The sequence below is a fragment of the Microcaecilia unicolor genome, chromosome 9 (genome assembly GCF_901765095.1).
Source record: "Microcaecilia unicolor chromosome 9, aMicUni1.1, whole genome shotgun sequence".
Classification (NCBI taxonomy): Eukaryota; Metazoa; Chordata; class Amphibia; order Gymnophiona; family Siphonopidae; genus Microcaecilia; species Microcaecilia unicolor.
Genome location: NC_044039.1, coordinates 14898340 through 14914830, shown reverse-complemented (window position 1 = coordinate 14914830; position 16491 = coordinate 14898340). Strand labels below are relative to the sequence as shown.

At 44.3% G+C, this 16491-nt stretch overlaps 1 protein-coding gene across 1 annotated transcript in view; it reads right to left on the bottom strand.

Annotated features, from left to right (window-relative positions):
- ACSS3 (acyl-CoA synthetase short chain family member 3) overlaps nt 1-16491 on the bottom strand; it is a 124689-nt gene that overhangs the window by 78156 nt on the left and 30042 nt on the right. The window contains exon 3 of the mRNA XM_030215002.1: nt 13618-13806. Coding sequence (XP_030070862.1) covers nt 13618-13806 — 189 coding nt within the window. The remainder of the gene's footprint in view (nt 1-13617; nt 13807-16491) is intronic.

Genomic DNA, 16491 nt, shown 5'->3' with positions numbered 1-16491 from the left:
TGCCTCCCACCACTGGCTCTGGCACAGACCGTATAAGTCTGCCCAGCACTATCTCCGCCGCCCAACCACCAGCCCCGGCACAGACCGTATAAGTCAGCCCAGCACTAGCCCCGCCTCCCAACCACCAGCTCTGCCACCCATTCTAGGCTAAGCTCCTGAGGATCCCTTCCTTCTGCACAGGATTCCTTTATGTTTATCCCACGCATGTTTGAATTCCGTCGCCTCATCTCAAGACCCTGATAATTACTTTGCTTTCTATAAACCATCTATTAAATAAAGGTAGAAAGGTTAAAACCCGTGCAATTTTTTTGTCATAAAATTATTATCAGTGTAGCTCAACTAGCCAGTAACCTCTGTACCTATCCATAGATGTATAAGAAAAAATGTTTGTTTCATTGCATTTTACCACTTTCCTGTGCAAATCTGGCACAGAATTGCTAATGATGGAAGAAACCCAGACGCTATAGAACGGCAGGGACTTGCGAATGAAGCACTTGCACACTAAAAGCAATCTTATCTGCTAATTGCCACCTTTGTCATTATTACCCTAACAGGCTACTGGATTATTCCTGCCCCTCTTTCTGGCTGTGAGGGAAACTTCAGCCAGTGCCCTGCATTCCCATGCTCACATTCCCACCACCTCCCTTCTCCAGGTAGAGTGCTCCGAAGCTCCTAATACATTTTATTAGCCTCCTTCCTCCCAAAGTGCAGGTTGCACTGAACTGCTGACTTTGGGAGGGAGCTTGTGAGATCAAGCAACAGAAACTAATTAACAGCTAAGGAGTGGAGGAGTAAATTAATGGTTACAGCAGTACTAAAATCGCACTGAAACACTGATCTCGGGCAAATAATTTAACCCTCTATTGCCAGAAGCGCAAACTAAGGGGCCCTTATACCACGCTGCGGGAAAAGGGCCCTGCTTTGGCAGCAGGGGTCATTTTTCAAGTGTGCCAAGGCCCTTTTTACCGCAGTGGGTAAAAAGACCCCAGGGAACTCTTACCGCATGGCCATGGGACGGGGAGCCCTTACCGTCACTCACTGAGATGGCAATAAAGGCTCACGCGCTAATCCGGTGGTAACCGGGCAGCATGCAGCGATGCCCAATTACTGCCGGGTTATCGCCACGCAAGCCATTTCCAGGGCCGCAATGGGCTGTCGGTAGTCCCGAAAGAGCGAGCGGTAAGTCAGTGTTGGGCTTACCGCTGCTCTGTAAAAGGGCCCCTTAGGTTGGGGGCCGGATTTAAGTATAAGCTGGTGGGCCGATGCTCAGAACCTAATGCTGGCGCTAGAAGCGATTAGCACTGGAATAGCGCTGTAGGGTGCGCAGAATGTTCACTGTGGACATCCTGAAAACCTGACTGGCAAGGGGGTACACACTCCAGGACTAGATGTGGGAAACACTGGTTTAGGGGACATAATCCCCCAAATTCTATAAATGGTGCGCATAGCACATGGCCATTTACTCGTGTAACGTAATTAATTGGCACTAAATTGGTGATAAATGCCAATAATTGGCATTAAGAACTAATTAGTAATAATTTGCTATTGTGCGCATCACAGACGTACGCCCCTATTCTATAAACAGTGCACCTAACTTCTCGTGCACACAAATGCAAATGAAGAGTTAACGTAGGAGGGGGCATGTCGGGGCGTTTCCCACTATTCTTGCACACATTTTATAAAATAGTTGTATTTACGCGTCCAACTGCCACATTTAGGCCAGCCATAGACAAGGTATAAGCGGTCGCACCTAAAGTCTGGCACATAACTGCGGACTTACTCTAGTATTCTATAACAGATTTAGGTCCTTTTACCAAAATGCAGAAAAAAGGTCCTGTACTTGCGTCAGGGGCCGTTTTTCCCGCGTGCCAGGGTCCTTTTTATCGCAGTGGGTAAAAAGACCCCAGGTAAACATGAACTCTTACTGCAAGGCCATGCAATGGGGAGCCCTTACCACCACCCACTGAGGTGGCGATAAGGGCTCCTGCGCTAACCGGGCAATACGTGACGATGCCTGATTACTGCCGCGCAAGCCATTTCTGGGGTTTTTTCTTTTTTCCCCTGGAAATGGCGTGCGCGCTCAGGGCAGGACTACTGCTGGCGGCCACGTTGGGCCAGCGGTAGTCCAGGAAGAGCAAACGGTAAGCCCACCTTGGGCTTACTGCTGCTTTGTAAAAATGGCCCCTTGGCACGCAACTCTGCCATTGTAGAACACTAGCTTAGCTCCCAGTTTTTTTGGTGCCTAACTTTTAAACAACTATATAGAATTCACCGTGATATGCATAAATAGGGTTACCATATTTTGTCCCCCAAAAAGGAGGACACATGCCCCGCCACATTTCACACCACACCCCCTTTCACACCACGTCCCCTTCATGCCCCACCCTGCCCCATCACATTTTCCCCTCCCCCCTGTCACACCTCTCCCCATACCTTACTACTGCCCTGGAGGTCTAGTGACCTCTTCGGGGCAGGAAAGAGCCCCCTCTTTCCTGCCCGGAGAGCTGACCTGCATGCATCTTTCCTGTAGCTGATCTCGGCGCCAATTCAAAATGGCTGCCGAGAGTTGAAGTCTCGCGAGGTCACGTCAACTCTCGGCAGCCATTTTGAATCGGCGCCGAGACCAGCAAGAGGAAGGATGCATGCAGGGCAGCGCTCCAGGCAGGAAAGAGGGGGCTCTTTCCTGCCCCGAAGGCAGAAGAGGTCACTAGACCACCAGGGCTGTAGTAAGTAAGGGGAGGGGAGGCTAGCAATCTGCCCGTTTGTCCGCAAATCTGGACAAAAGCAGATTGGCAAAACCCACCCGGTTGCCCGGACATGTCCGGGTAAATCCGGACATATGGTAACTCTATGCATAAATCCCACTTTGCTTAAATTGTAAGCCTTCCAGGGATAGAGAATTATCTGTTGTATCTGAATAAAAGGAAAGAATCTGCCTATTCTTTGTTCTCAGTACACTACTGCAGAAAAGTCAGAAGCAGTGTAGAGCCTCTGTTTACACAGACATTTAGAATCCAAGAAGACCCAGCACAAGCCACCTTACTGTGTCTCATTTGGTCCTGCACCACTGACACTTTCACACTACTTCTGCTCTGGCTGTGGCTTTTTATCTGTGGCTAATGCTTCAGAAAGATATGAAGTAATTGCAGGGGGAAGTATTTCAAAACAGGCCTCTCGCTTTTCTGATGGGTTGTGGGCTGGAAAGGATAAGGGGTCATAATGTCATATACCTCCTTTCTGTGGTATAACCAAAGATATTTACATATAAGGCATTTTTTTATATACTTTGTTAGGTTCTCATTAAAAATATACACCCCTAGATCCTTTGACTTACAAAAGCCTGGACTCTTCTTTAAAGAGAATGCACAGATTCAAGTGCCCCCCCCCCCCAAAAAAAAAAAAAAATTAAGCACAAGCACAGGGGAACAGCATTGACCCCTGGTTCTGACAACAATCAAATATTTCTATATGAAAATTTAAATATAAGAGCTGGCAAGAAGGTAATACAGATAACGTTACCAATTGCTACATGTGCTATATTTAAGAACTTAAGGGATCTTTTATCGCATATGAACTGCCAAAATTAACACACAGTAAGGGCAAAGGCTGTGCAGTCAGTGTCTGGGATGTGTTCACCATGCCCCCCCCGCAGTTACCACACAGACAGTTCCTAACGATGTGAGCTACCATTAAGACATAGGCAACAGAATGAGGTGTGCCACAGGGCCATGGCCCCACCAATATTTTACCCAACCATCAGCAATTAGAGAGCTTGGGAACAGGGCTTAAAATCAGTTTCTTTCGCCTCGGTTCCAAAAAGATGTTCTGCTGTCCCTGCGTTACGGCATGTTACTATTGTTAACCCCAGTTATTAGAACTAGAACTCATTGTATTAAATGGGCCCTGTATTAAAACAGCATGAGTTAGTAGTAAAATAACCCATCTTCATTGTAGCCCACATTGATAATTTCCCCCTTAGTGTGAAGAGTTTCAGTCTGGTAACCAGAGCTGATATTGTGATCTCATAATGCCTCAATCCACCAATGCCTAAGAGCTAACCTCATCAGTGATGTCACAATGACTTAATTACTCTATACTTGGCTCACTCCTGAAATTGTGATGTCATAATGCCTCATTCCACCAATGCCTGAGCAAACCTCATCAGTGATGTCACAATGACTTAATTACTCTATACTTGGCTCACTTCTGATATTATGATGTCATAATGCCTCATTCCATCAATGCCTAAGAGCCAACCTCACCAGTGATGTCACAGTGGTTTGACTGCCCTATACTTGGCTCACTTTTATTATATATAGCAGTGATTTCAATTTCTATTAAGACATTTTATTTAATTAAGGGAGGGAATTATCAATGTGGGCTACAGTTAAGAGGGGTTATTTTACTATTAACCCCATTTATTACCATGTGCTAACCCCAATGTACAGTCCATTCCAACCTCCGCCCTATACCCAGTCCCCACTCTACTCCATGCTAAGTAGTTTGCACAGGATTTTTACTGCACCGGCTGTTTTATCACGACAGTCGTTTGCACATACCTGCACTTATGGTTAGTGTGCACTTAGCATACTCTAGTAAAACAACTCCTGAATGTTTCTATGTCAGGCTTTGGGTCCTGTTTACAAAGCCGACGTTTTACCATGCACTAACGCTAGAGACACCCATAGGAATATAACGGGTGTCTCTATCGCTAGAGCGCGCTAAAAAGTTAGCACGCCTACAGCGTGACTTAGTAAACAGGGCCTTTTGTGTCTTGCTAAGCCGCTTTTGTTATCTACACTCTTACGAGGACTGCAGATCATTCGTAACCTGCATTCTCAACCTCAAGATCTCCTTGGGGTACCATTCGTATGGGTAGCTAGGAGAATTGTTACCTAATGTTGATCGTGTTCAGTTTTTGGACTGCAATAATGGAATTTATTAACTGTGACTCTTCGTACAGAAAATGATTCAAATGATTTTTGGGAACAGCTCAAGACATTATTTATGGAATTTTATGATGTCATGTTTTCGAAATATTCTGTTATGTTATTTAAGTATTCCTTTGAGAAGAATGTCTGTATTTAACGTAAACCGCTCAAGAGGAGTTGTAGATGGGCAGTCTATAAATGTTTTAAAATACCAGTATAAAAATATATAAATTTCCAAAGGTTTTCAGGGAAAAACTGGATTATTGCTGCCCTGTAAACTGCTTTGATATATTTATGTGAAAAGCGGTAATAAATAAATAAAAAGACTCCCACATCTTAATTATAAACCTACGTAAAACAAAATGAAAATCCCACAAGATTTATCATAAAGAGTGTATATCTGGAATGAGTCTAGATCAAGTTCTATACAGATGCAAAAAAAGTGAGACAATGACCATTATTGTGAGGGCGATGTAGGGATCATTTGAAACAAGCGGGATGTGTTCAAAAAGTGCTGATTTGCAGGGGCCTTGGATTCTCTTCTGATACATTTTCTATTTATATTTTAATATAAAGTTGGTTAGTCTTCTATTCAACTAGGATTTAATTTTTTTTTTATTTGTTACATTTGTATCCCAAATTTTCCCACCTTATTGCAGGCTCAATGTGGCTTACATAGTACCGTAAAGGCGATCGCCAATTCCGGTATGAACAAATACAAAGTGATGTAGTGGTATAATAAAGTTCATGTGTTAACAGACACATTAGGGAATCGTAGGGGGAAGAGTTAATTTATGTCCAGTACGAGCTTTGGTTTCGTTGTGTTGCAGTGTTCGGGCATTTAAGTTGGATCGGTAGGGTATGCCTTTTTGAACAGGTTAGTGTTTAGTGATTTCCGGAAGTTTAGGTGGTCATACGTTGTTTTCACGGCGTTTGGTAATGCGTTCCATAGTTGTGTGCTTATATAGGAGAAGCTGGACGCATAAGTTGATTTGTATTTGAGTCCTCTGCAGCTTGGGTAGTGGAGATTTAGGTATGCTCGTGTTGATCCTGTTGTGTTTTGGTGTCAAAGCACCTGCGTGGGCGGACTATCACATATGTAAGCCACAATTCTGCATAATGCCATAAAAGCAATCCAGGTCTACGCAAGTCAAATAACCATGTAGTGCCTAACAGAGCGATTGCTGAACTGGCATCAAAAATTCTCTTGAAAGCAGGCTGGTATCTTGCAGTGAACTGGGACAGTTTCTGTGTCTTTCTGCTACATACTACTACTACTACTTAACATTTCTACAGCGCTACTAGGGTTATGCAGCGCTGTACAGTTTAAACAAAGAAGGACAGTCCCTGCTCAAAGGAGCTTACAATCTAAAGGACAAAATGTCAAGTTGGGGCAGTCTAGATATCCTGAATGGAGGTATAATGGTTATGTGCCGAAGGCGACATTGAAGAGGTGGGCTTTGAGTAAGGATTTGAAGATGGGCAGGGAGGGGGCTTGACGTACGGGCTCAGGGAGTTTATTCCAAGCATAGGGTGAGGCGAGGCAGAAAGGGCGGAGCCTGGAGTTGGCGGTGGTGGAGAAGGGTACTGAGAGGAGGGATTTGACCTGTGAGCAGAAGTTGCGGGTAGGAATGAAAGGGGAGATGAGGGAAGAGAGGTAGTGAGGGGCTGCAGATCGAGTGCATTTAAGTAGGAGAAGCTTGAACTGTATGCGGTACCTGATCGGAAGCCAGTGAAGTGACTTGAGGAGAGGGGTGATATGGGCATATCGGTCCTGACGGAAGATAAGACGTGCAGCAGAGTTCTGAGCAGATTGTTGTTAGTACTTGAGGATCTTCTCAAAATATGCATTTGGTACTAAAACTTATCATTAATACTGTTCTTGCGCTTCTCTCCTTTACCACAAAGTCTGGTTTTCTTCAATCAAGCTTATTACCTGTGGGAAATGGGTATATCAGATGGACATAACTTTTTCCACTCTTTACAGTTCTGTTGGGCCTTGAACCCAGTGGGTTGGTTTTTTTTGAATGATAATAGACCATAAGTTCTTTTTTTTTGGGGGGGGGGGAGGAAGGGAGGAGGGCGAGGGAGGACAAGAGACTCAGTCAAAAACATAACAGTTCATCTGAGCTCACGGAATTATTTAAAAGGGTCATTTAGATTCATCAGTTTTGTTACGGAAGGCCACCTGTGAGAGAACAGCAGCAACCAAACTACTTTTAAAGAAGACATAGCTAAACTCCTCTGCTAACTGTGGGTGTCTTTTATAAAGGCGCACCAAAAATTCACACGCACTAAACGCTAAGATGCCCATAGGAATAATGGGCATCTTAGCATTTAGCGCATGGTAATACAAATCAAGGTAAGGTATACACAAAAAGTAGCACATATGAGTTATCTTGTTGGGCAGACTGGATGGACCATGCAGGTCTTTTTCTGCTGTCATCTACTATGTTACTATGTAATTTTTAGCACGCACTAAAAACGCTAGCGCGTCTTTGTAAAAGGAGCCCTGTACGAGTACCTAAAGGAAACAATGATTACCTTGGAGCAAAGGACCCTTCTTCTATTTTGCTATTAAGCCAGGTGAACTGCGGGGTGTGCTCAGGCATCCGGCAATAATTTCCCACATGCATGGGGAAATGGTATTTCCAAAATGGTATGGGATTTGCGTTGCAAACCGTACGAGAGACTTGCCGACCTGAACATGTATACCTCAGAGGAAAGAAGAAATGGGGGTGACATGATACAGACGTTCAAATATTTGAAAGGTATTAATCCGCAAACGAACCTTTTTCGGAGACGGGAAGGCGGTAGAACTAGAGGACGTGAATTGAGCTTGAAGGGGGGCAGACTCAGGACTAATGTCAGGAAGTATTTTTTCACGGAGAGGGTGGTGAATATGTGGAATGCCCTCCGGCGGGAGGTGGTGGAGATGAAAACGGTAATGGAATTCAAACATGCGTGGGATAAACACAAAGGAATCCTGTTTAGAAGGAATGGTTCCGCGGAATCTTAGCGGAGATTGGGTGGCGACGCCAGTAATTGGGAAACAAAAGGGGAGCTGGGCAGACTTCTACGGTCTACGCCCTGATTGTGACCGAATAGATAGGGATGGGCTGGAGTGTAAATTTTAAGGGGCTTCGACGTTAGCTCCAGAACTTAGAACAAGAACAGTGCTGGGTAGACTTCTACGGTCTGTGCCCTGAGAATGGCAAGGACTTAGAAATGTATCACGAGTCATTCTTAGGTCTAGAGCAATTTTCTGCTTTTGAAAGAGTCTTTAAGAAACAGTCGGCTAGAGACAGACTCCTGTGCTTTCATTCTTTTAAGGCACATTCTCGCTGCTTATTTCTTTAGAAAGTTGAGGACAATTGTTCTTATAACACATTCCTTCCTTTATCACACACTCTAAAGTAGGTCTGAATAAGAGGATTACATACCGATATTCAAGCAGAAATGACGTCAAAAGACATAGAGAACATTGTTAACTGAAATTATCCAAGTTATTTTTGAATCAAATAGCAATGTTGCTGATTTGAGAGAGCTACTGAAATCTTAGACTTTCTTCCTGACGGTTCACATAGACCAAGTTTTGCTTTCTGAGAATTCTGTTGTGCGTCTACAATATCTCTGTGCAATTCCCTTGGGCAGACTCTAAGGAATCTGAAATATGCTCTATCTTCTGAAGAGGAGAGAAATGTTCATATAATCTAACAAGCAGAGACTCGGTGGCATACCTAGATTGTTTGTCACCTGGGGTGGGTCACCACTGCACCTCCCCCCAACCCAGACAGTCACCTTCCACCCCACCCTGAAGCGCATCACCCCCACTCCCATCCCCGAAGTGCCTCACCCCACCCCCCTTCCTCCTAGCAAGGGGGGTGAACGGAGCAGTTACGCAGCTGTAGGCTCTGCCGGTCCCCTGCCCTGGAACATGAAGTAACATCATGTGGCTGGGGACCATAATGGCTTATGGACTTTCCTTTTAGGAAGTTATCCAAATGTGTCAGCATTTACATGACTAGGATCTGAAAAACCAGCGTATAAGTGCTGACACTTAGATGTATAGTGTTGCCAAGACATCTCTGCTGATGTTTTAGACTCTGACATTTGTATACGAGTCATTTCTTCATGTGCGGAATCCATAGTAAGTTATCCCTGACTCAATTCTACTACTACTACTTATCACTTCTATAGCACTACAAGGCATACGCAGCGCTGTACACCATACATGAAAAGACAGTCCCTGCTCAAAGAGCTCACAATCTAAATAGGACAGACAAACAGACAGAACAACTAAGAGGTAAGGGAATTAAAGAGGTGGGGATAAAAGGGTACAGGGCAAGTGAGTAGTGGTTAGGAGTCAAAAGCAGCGTTAAAGAGGTGGGCTTTTAGCCTGGATTTGAAAACGGCCAAAGACGGGGCTAGACGTACAGGCTCGGGAAGTCTATTCCAGGCGTGAGGTGCAGCAAGATAAAAGGAATGGAGTCTGGAATTAGCAGTAGAGGAGAAGGGGACAGACAAGAGAGATTTATCCACAGAACGGAGTACTCGAGGCGGGGGGGGGGCGAAGGGAGAGATAAGAGTGGAGAGGTACTGGGGAGCGGTAGAGTGAATTCAAAACTGCCATTAAGACCTGGCTTTTCCAGCAAGCATTGAGGGGGCCCTTTTACTAAGCCGCGTAAGCGTCTACTTGCGCTCAACGTGCCAAAATAGAGTTACCGCCCAGCTACCGAGTGGGTCTTGCAGTAATTTCATTTTCTGCGTGTGTCCGATACACGTATCCGAAAAATAATTATTATTTTCAGATGTGCGTATCGGATGCGTGCCAAGTGGCATTTGACACTTCGTTCATTACCACCCGGTTACTGCGCGAGACTTTACCACTAGGTCAATGGCTGGCGGTAAAGTCTCAGATCCAAAATGGATGGGTGGCAATTTTCATTTTGCGCATGTCCCATTTTCGGTGAAAATTTTTAAAAAGGAATTTTTTACAGGTGCGCTGAAAAATGATTCTGCGTGCGCCCAAAACACATGTCTACACTACCGCAGGCCATTTTTCAGTGCGCCTTTGTAAAAGGGCCCCTGAATGCTTGATACTCTGTTTTTCTATCTTTCCTGCCTTGCCTTTTGGTTACTCCCTCCTCTCCTTCCCTAATCTTTTCCCTAACTTTCCTTCCTTCCTGTTCTCTTCTTCTTTCTCTCTTCTTCTTCCGTTTCAACCAAATTTTATTTTATTTTTTTCTCTCCCTGACTGTTGAATGAATGGCTCCCCATCTTTCCCATCACAAATGTAGTAGTACTTATCACAAAATTGTAGTACTTATTCTGCTTTTCCAATTTACAGGTTCTTTTACTAAGGCACGCTAACATTAACTCAAACGCGTGAAACCATTCTTCCTGAGGGAAATATTCCGCAACTTGATACAATCAATGGTACTAAGCCATGTAGACTACTGCAATGGAATCTATGCGGGTTGCAAAGAACAAATCATAAAGAAACTTCAAACTGCACAAAACACGGCAGCCAGGCTTATATTTGGAAAAACGTGATTCACAAGTGCCAATCCCCTCCGATAAAAACTGCACTGGCTCCCAACCAAAGAATGTATTACGTTCAAAATCTGCACCCTGGTTCATAAAATCCTCTACAGTGAAGCCTCGGGATACATGAGAGACCTTATAGACCTACCAACCAGAAACACAACAAGATCAACACAAACATACCTAAATCTCCACTAGCCAAATACAAATCAACTTAAATAAATAAATATGTGTAACATTTGTATCCCACATTTTCCCACCCATTAGCAGGCTCAATGTGGCTTACAAAATACCGTAAAGGCGAATGCCAAGTCCGGTAGGGGTAAACAAATATAGATTGAAATAGGGGTCAGGTATGGTTAGGGTATAAGGTACAATAAGGGTCAACGATAATAAGGAATATATAATGTCCAATACGAACTTATGAATCCAGCTTTTCCTACATAAGCACACAACTATGGAACGCATTACCAAACACCGTGAAAACAACGTATGACCACCTAAACTTCCGGAAATCACTAAAAACTAACCTGTTCAAAAAGACATACACTACCGATCCAACTTAAATGCCTGAACCCTGCAACACAACGAAACCAAAGCTCGTACTGGACATAACTAAACTCTTCCTCGCTATGATTCCCAAAAGGGTCTGTTACACATGAACTTTCTCTTCCACAAAACCACTTTGTATTTGTTCATAGTGGAATTGGCGATCACCTTTACTGTACTACATAAGCCACATTGAGCCTGCAAATAGGTGGGAAAATATGGGATACAAATGTAACAAATAAATAAATAAAATTAGCGCACACTAAAGACTAATATGCCCATTATATTCCTATGGGCATCTTATCGTTTAGTGCAAGCTAATCATTAGCATGGGCTAAATCTGTTAGCACGCTTTAGAAAAAGGACCCTTAGATGCCCTTTTACTAAGCCACATAAGCACCCATTGGAGCCGACTCTGTGGGTGCTGTGGGTGTTTGAGCACCCCCAATATTGAGAAAATTCCTTGTATGTGTCCAGAGAGGGGTAATTTCCATTGGGCTTAGCACCCCCAATAATTTTGAAAAGTTGGCTCCTATGTAAGCACCTACGCGCGCCCAATGCACATCAAACCCGAGTTACTGCCCAGCTACCGTGTGGCCCAGGCGGTAATTTCATTTTTGACACGCGTCCCCTACGTGTGCCAGAAAATAATTTTTAAACTCTGGCACGCGGCGCACCCAGGCGGTAAAAGGCATTGTGACGCCCCTAGATCATTACCGCTCGGTGAACGCGCGAGACCTTACCGCTGAGTCAATGGGTGGCAATAAGGTCTCAGACCCAAAATGGATGCGCGTCAATTTTCGTTTTGCCGCACGTCCATTTTCGGCCAAAATTTTTAAAAAGGAATTTTTTTTTTACAGGTGCACTGAAAACGGGATCTATGCGCGTTCAAAACACGCGCTTATTTACACTAGCGCAGGCCATTTTTCAGCTCACCTTAGTAAAAGGACCCCTTAGTTTGTTAACTACCTCTCCATCCTCATCTCTCCCTACACTCCTTCCCAGGAACTCCGTTCACTAGGTAAATCTCTCCTAACTGCACCCTTCTCCTCCACCGCTAACTCCAGACTCCGTTCCTTTTATCTTGCCGCACCTTATGCCTGGAATAGGCTTCCTGAGCCGCTACGTCAAGCTCCATCTCTGGCCGCCTTCAAATCTGGGCTAAAGGCCCACCTGTTTGATGTTGCTTTTGACTCCTAGCTTTTCACTTGTTCGTAACCTTTATCTTGTCTTCCTCTCTCTTCAATAGTCCCTTATCCCTATGTGTCCTATCTGTCTGTCCTACCCTTATCCCTTATTTGTCCTGTCTGTCTGTCCTGAATTAGATTGTAAGCTCTCTTGAGCAGGAACTGTCTCTTCTTCATGATCAACTGTGAAGCGCTGCGTACGACTTCGCTCTGTCTCGCTGCACCCTACGCCTGGAATAGACTTCCTGAGCCCCTACGTCTTGCCCCATCCTTGACCATCTTTAAATCTAGATTGAAAGCCCACCTCTTTAACATTGCTTTTGACTTGTAACCACTTGTAACCTCTCGCTTCTACCTACCCTCCTCTCCTCTTTCCTCTACACATTAATTGATTTGCTTGTTTTATTTTTTTGTCTATTAGATTGTAAGCTCTTTGAGCAGGGACTGTCTTTCTTCTATGTTTGTGCAGCGCTGCGTACGCCTTGTAGCGCTATAGAAATGCTAAATAGTAGTAGTAGTAGTAGTAGTCTCTTGTAACCAGAGCTAATAGTGTGATGTCATAATGCCTCAGTCCACCAATAAGAGCCAACCTCATCAGTGATGTCACAATGGCTTGATTGTCCTATACTTGGCTCACTTTTATTACATAGCTCTTTGAGCAGGGACTGTCTTTCTTCTATGTTTGTGCAGCGCTGCGTACGCTTTGTAGCGCTATAAAAATGCTAAATAGTAGTAGTAGTCTCTTGTAACCAGAGCTAATAGTGTGATGTCATAATGCCTCAGTCCACCAATAAGAGCCAATCTCATCAGTGATGTCACAATGGCTTGATTTTCCTATACTTGGCTCACTTTTATTACATAGCTCTTTGAGCAGGGACTGTCTTTCTTCTATGTTTGTGCAGCGCTACGTACGCCTTGTAGCGCTATAGAAATGCTAAATAGTAGTAGTAGTCGTCTCTTGTAACCAGAGCTAATATTGTGATGTCATAATGCCTCAGGCCACCAATAAGAGCCAACCTCATCAGTGATGTCACAATGACTTGATTGTCCTATACTTGGCTCACTTTTATTACATAGCTCTTTGAGCAGGGACTGTCTTTCTTCTATGTTTGTGCAGCGCTGCGTACGCCTTGTAGCGCTATAGAAATGCTAAATAGTAGTAGTAGTGGTTCTGAATGACAGGTTAAGTCATATAATAAGTCCAAATAAAGAATAAGCAATTTTAGAGACGGCTCTACGTCAACAGAATTGCTCACATCCCAACCTAGACATCTCAATACTGACTTCTATGTTCTACCTAAAATGTGCCTTCACGCCTATTATTTAAATACATTAATTTTGTATCCCGTGGTGGCTTTTTCCTGCTATATAAGGAATTTATTTCCCCAGCCTCAGATAATTACCTTTGCATGATCAATACGAACTGACAGTTCTTTGGAGGCAAAACCACCAAAGATGAGACTGTGTATGGCCCCGAGTCTTGCACATGCCAACATGGCATACATGGCCTGTGGGATCATGGGCATGTAGATAACAACACGATCACCTTTCTTCACTCCGTGTTTCGTCAGAACGCCAGCCAGCCTGGAGACCTGTCCAGAGAAAAATTGTCATGTGTCAGCTGTTTCATACTTAGATTGTGAGTCCACTAGGGACAGAGAATGTACCTGCTTATAATGAAATGTAAACTACTTTGATTGTACCGCAGAAAAGCGGTATATCAAATCCATGACCCTGCACCCTTAGATTCTGTAACACACTGATTGCTTTGAAACTATTAAAATACCTGGCAGATATAATAGATGTTTTCCTGACTTGACATTTGGGTAGTAATTTCTTGAATTATGCTGGGTGATGCTTGACCATGTTATCTTTCTGGTTGTCATATACGGTATAGTAAAAATCGGTGCCAAAAAAAATACACCTAACATATTCTATAAACCACGCCTAAAGTTAGGCGTGGTTTATAGAATACACCTAGTACCCGTCAGAGAGTTGCATGGGAACTGAAATCCCCGCCTGTCCCCACCGTTAGTAATCTTCTCAGTCCCCACCCCTAGTCCACCCCGCATCACACCCCACCACACAGTCACCTTGACACCCCCCCCCCCTTAAAAAAGACAGATTCTATCAGCACTGAAAATACTGGTAAAAATAACATAAATGTATTTTCTTCCAAATTCTGCTAAATACAAAATATAAAAATATGTACATTTTCAAAACAGCAAACATCCTTGAACATCATGTCCCCCTTTCCTCTCCCTCCCATCCATGAGCAGCATGTCCCCCTCTCCTCTCCATCCCCATCTATCCCATATGCTTTATTTCCCCCTTTTCTCTTTCTCCCTCCCTCCATGTACACCCTCTTACCAATCTTCTCTCCAGCCACCTCCCTCACTGCACCCACTCCATCCAGCCTTTCTATACAGCCCCCTCCCATCCACAACTCCATCCATCCACCTCCCTTTTCCCTCCAGCACTTAATCAGGGTGCCCTCCCCACACACATACCTCAATGCACCTTGGTGGTCTAGTGGCCTCTTCGGAACAGGAAAGATCCCCATTTTTTCCTGCCCGCTACCGCTGATCCACTCGTTGCCACTACATTTTTTAAAAATGGCTGCCGAGACTTTAAGCAACCCCCCTCCTTGCGCCAGTCTACTTTAATGGAGGTCTTCCGTTAGTCCCTGGCAGCAGGAGCAGAACTGCACATAGTCTGGTCCAAAGTTTTCTCTCTGGCCTGCCCCACCTCCTCCGACATCACTTCCTGTTTCTGCATGGGCAGGGTGGGTCAGAGAGAAGGCTGCAGGCAGCTATGTGAAATGCTGTCACTGCCGGGAACCAACAGATGCCCACCTTTAAGGTAGACCAGTGTGGGCAGGGTTGCCAGCTGGGAAAAATTTTCCCAGCCTGAAACAGCCGTAAACCCGCCCAAAAACCGCCCGTAGCCAATCCCCGTCTTCCGCGTCACGGAAGCGCGCCCCGTGTCACTAGCCCCGCCCCCTGCATCACCTAACCCCGCCTCCCATGTCATTAACCCCGCCCCCTACGTCATCCCTGACGTCAGCCCCACCCCTGAAAGGCTTCTATTGGTCCAATTTGGACCAATAGAAGTCCTGGAAAAAACCGCCGAACTCGCACAGCGGCGATGGGAAAACCACCCAAAAAAACGCATCCTGCGGCCGGCAAAATTTTCCCACCGCCGTTGGCGAAAACCCGCCCAATTGGGCGGTAAAACCGCCCTCCTGGCAACCTTGAGTGTGGGGGGGGGGAGAGGAATTGAGAAGAGGGGGCAGATACCAAACCCTGGGTGGGGGAGGGGAGTGAGCTGCATACCCATGAACAGAACTGGAGGGGCTATGGCCGAAGCGGTGAGCTCCAGCAGCCATGAGAGGAACTTGGTGTTGTTCACCACCAAGTTTCTGTCACTGCTCTTGGAGGGAGAGGGAGAGAGAGAGAGAGAAGGGGGAGGAAGAGGAGAGAAGAGAGAGAGAGAGAGAGAAAGAGAAAGAGAGAGAGAGAGAGAGAGAGAAAGAAAGAGAAAGAGAGAAAAAGAGAAAGAGAGAGAGAGAGACAGAAAGAGAAATAGAAAGAGAGAAAAAGAGAGAAAAAAGAAAGAGAGAGAGAAAAAGAGAAAAAGAGAGAGAAAAAGAAAGAGAAAAAAGAGAAAGAGAGAAAAAGAGAAAAAAAGAGAAAGAGAGAGAGAGACAGAAAGAGAGAAAAAGAAAGAGAAAAAGAGAGAAAAAAGAGAGAGAGAAAAAGAGAGAAAAAAGAGAGAGAAAGAGAGAGAAAAAAGAGAAAGAGAAAGAGAGAAAGAGAAAGAGAGAGAGAGAGAAAAAGAGAAAGAGAGAAAAAGAAAGAGAGAAAAAGAGAAAGAGAGAGAGAGAGAGAGAGAGAGAAAGAGAAATAGAAAGAGAGAAAAAGAGAGAAAAAGAAAGAGAGAGAGAAAAAGAGAAAAAGAAAGAGAGAGAAAAAGAAAGAGAGAAAAAAGAGAAAGAGAGAAAAAGAGAGAAAAAAAGAGAAAAAAGAGAAAGAGAAAGAGATAAAGAGAGAAAAGAGAGAGAGAGAAAGAGAGAAAAAGAAAGAGAAAAAGAGAAAAAAGAGAGAAAAAAGAGAGAGAAAAAGAGAGAAAAAAGAGAAAGAGAAAGAGAAAAAGAGAGAAAAGAGAGAGAGAGAAAGAGAGAAAAAGAGAGAAAAAAGAGAAAGAGAAAGAGAGAAAAAAGAGAAAGAGAAAGAGAAAAAGAGAGAAAAGAGAAAGAGAGAGAGAGAAAGAGAAAG